The sequence below is a fragment of the Colossoma macropomum genome, unplaced genomic scaffold (assembly GCF_904425465.1).
Source record: "Colossoma macropomum unplaced genomic scaffold, Colossoma_macropomum, whole genome shotgun sequence".
NCBI classification, from domain to species: domain Eukaryota; kingdom Metazoa; phylum Chordata; class Actinopteri; order Characiformes; family Serrasalmidae; genus Colossoma; species Colossoma macropomum.
The window spans coordinates 4265-7043 of record NW_023495673.1 but is presented as its reverse complement, the minus strand read 5'-3'; the positions used below and the strand labels follow the sequence as shown (position 1 = coordinate 7043).

The 2779-nt window shown below is 34.4% G+C and overlaps 1 protein-coding gene across 2 annotated transcripts; it reads right to left on the bottom strand.

Annotated features, from left to right (window-relative positions):
• Positions 1-288: 288 nt before the first annotated feature.
• LOC118802768 (CD226 antigen-like) lies at positions 289-2299 on the bottom strand. 2 transcript variants are annotated; one of them, XM_036563234.1, is made up of 6 exons: positions 2225-2299; positions 1557-1916; positions 1394-1438; positions 873-998; positions 682-713; positions 289-573 (listed from the first exon to the last, which is right to left on the bottom strand). In XM_036563234.1, exons 1-6 carry the CDS (start codon positions 2256-2258, stop codon positions 499-501), a joined length of 672 nt encoding a protein of 223 aa, XP_036419127.1. In that variant the 5' UTR covers positions 2259-2299; the 3' UTR covers positions 289-498. The 2 variants fall into 2 exon arrangements, with proteins under 2 accessions (XP_036419127.1, XP_036419128.1); XM_036563235.1 differs by lacking the exon at positions 1394-1438 and having other exon boundaries at positions 1839-1916.
• Between the last annotated feature and the right edge of the window lie 480 nt (positions 2300-2779).

The window sequence follows — 2779 nt, the reverse complement described above, 5'->3', positions numbered from 1 at the left end:
TAGCATCTGATTTATCATCTTGTCATCAGTTTTTGCTTAATTATAAATGTAACATTTTTAATTCAACTCTTTTCTGCAACATAATCCCCTAAAACACACAGTAGTCCTTAAAACACAGCAAAATATGCACAAAGTTGGGAACTAATAATCAGCTCAATCAGTGCAACAATAGTGCTAAATATAGAATTACTTCATCATTGTTTACATAGAAAAAACTTTAGTTTACTGACCTGGCTATAGTGAAAAACTAAAAAAAAAAGAAAAGCTATAATTTCCAGAAAAAAAATTAAAATCTATTTCTACAATAATCAGCTCAGTAGAAACTGGTTTTATGGCTTTTATTTTCAACTCATTAATTACTTTAGATACATGTTGTAAATTAAAGCTTTAGCTTTCATAGAGCTCTCTGGTCCAAATCACAAACAGCATGTAAACTTACTGTACAAAATTCTACTGATTTACAGAAGAGTATATGATATGTGGATCCTCTTCCTCTAGTCATCTGTGTGATCTCCTGTTTTTCTTGTTGGAGAAGTTTAGAGCAACATAGTTCATCATTTCACCATCCTGCTCCTGTAGTAATATAGCAAACACAATGTGTTACAAACATAGAACAATAACTGCAGAAGGAAGGACAGATTTGTTGAAGCTGATTATTTCCTTTTCCAGTTTTACAATTACCTCATTCTCCTGTTTCAGTTTAGAGTCAGAATCTGTGGAAACATGCACAGTTATTAGGCTGCAGACTTAAACATGCAGTTAAGTTTGATAGTCATTCACGCCATTCTTTTCACTGTTATAAACAGCAGTATTGAAAACATTGTTAAAAATACTTTAATCATCACATCTGAAGTGTAAAAAATATACTTTACCTTCTCTGTGCTGTTTTCTGTACTTCAGTGTGTTGAACAGAAGGAACAGAAGAACACTGAGCAGAACCACAATCACAGCTCCAAACACCAGAACCAGCATGGGGACCACATTAGAAGTGCAGACAGCTTTAATAAAATATCAGAAATATAGTTTAATTGCTAAAATGTTTGATCTAACTAAGATCACTGAACTATCAGTGATAACAGTATTCATTTTAAAAGGCTAATGATGGTCCAGTCCTTAGCCATCTTAAACACAGTCATCAAACCTCAAAACACTGTGTTTAATTAGCAAAGTAATATAACACTGCTGTGAAAACAAAACCTCTTCAAAATGATAACTTTACAGGAGAAGAAGAAAATGTACTGTAATTTTAATGTGAGTCAATGGAACCACACTTCTTTCCAGGTGAGTTTGGGCCATTTCTTTTGTTTTGTCAAAAGTTAAAAAATGTAAATATGAGGTTTTGTTCCAACAGCAGCGAAAAGATCTACTATGATTAATTTGGCAAATGGCAAACCTTCTGTAGATTTGTCTGCATTCGTGAAAGACATGTTATATCTCTCTGAAAAGAAAGAGAATCTGGATTTATTTTAGTCTCCTATATTACTGTTTCATATGGCTTAATCCATTGTAGTACAAATTATGAGCCAACATTAATCTAATAAAGTAACTGACATTACCTCTGATTTGTAAATATGTTGTGTTACTGAAGGTCATGAACTGTTCCCTCTGAGTGCTGCAGTAATAGAGTCCTGAATCAGAGTGATTAACTGCAGTTATAGTGAGAGAGGAGTTCATAGAGTTCACTCTCATCACTGATCTGTTACTCTCAGTGATAAAGAAACAGGAGTTAGAGGAGGAGGATGATACTGTATAATATCTGCATGCAATAAAAACTGGTGCTGAATTATTTGTTTGTTTGAACCAGAATAAATAAGATGACAGACTCAGACTGTACTGACACCAGAGAGTGACATCATCACCAGGTTCTGCTTCTACAGTTAAACCAGCCTGAGAGCTCAAACACACTGACAGAACACCTGAAACACACACAACACAACAAGAAATGTCTGTTTATAGTCGTATATGTGAACTAGCATGATCTAAGCTGCTTGTCTGAATGTTTATCAGTGCTCTCTGCAGCCACTGTACAGACTTTTAGTGCTTTCAAAGGAAAAACAGATTTTAATAAAAACTGTAATACGAACTGAATTAAAACTGAAATATAACTTTTCAGAACAGAAAAAAACTTTTTGCACTTTAACACTGTCCTGGTATGAAAAAAAATCAACAAATGTTTCAAATATCAATATTAACTGAATAAATAACTGAATAAAAACACACTTACCAATGCTGCACAGCAGCAGAGCCATAGCTGACATGCAGCCCCTCACAGCTCCATTGTATCTGTATCAGAAAGGAAGTTTCACTGTCAAACAATGTGGGGTAGGTGGGGCTTTAACATCAGCTCAGCTTCTGTTGTTTGGAAATCAGTGTTAATAAATCATAAATCTTCTATAGCTCATGCTTCCATGTGTTATGGCTTCTTTCTGATGTGACTGTTTGTCCAGCCTTCAATTAAAGGTGAGGCCTAATGTTGTGATACCAACACTCAGCCTCCCGGATTTGGAAATATACATTGATTTTACAGATATCTCCACAGTTGAAGCCAAATAACGTCCCTCTCAACTAAACTTACAAGCATATGAAAACAGAGGTAGACTTTTACCCTGAAAGCTCACTTAGGAATACTATCATGTGAAAACATTTACAATTTCATACAATGTTGCTAAAGAACTTTGAATGACAGTAGTGTATAAAAGGTGCTACATAAGTAAACTTGCCTTGCTAAGTCCAGCAACAAAAAAGTACCAAGTTACTTTTTCCTCTTAATTGAAAATAA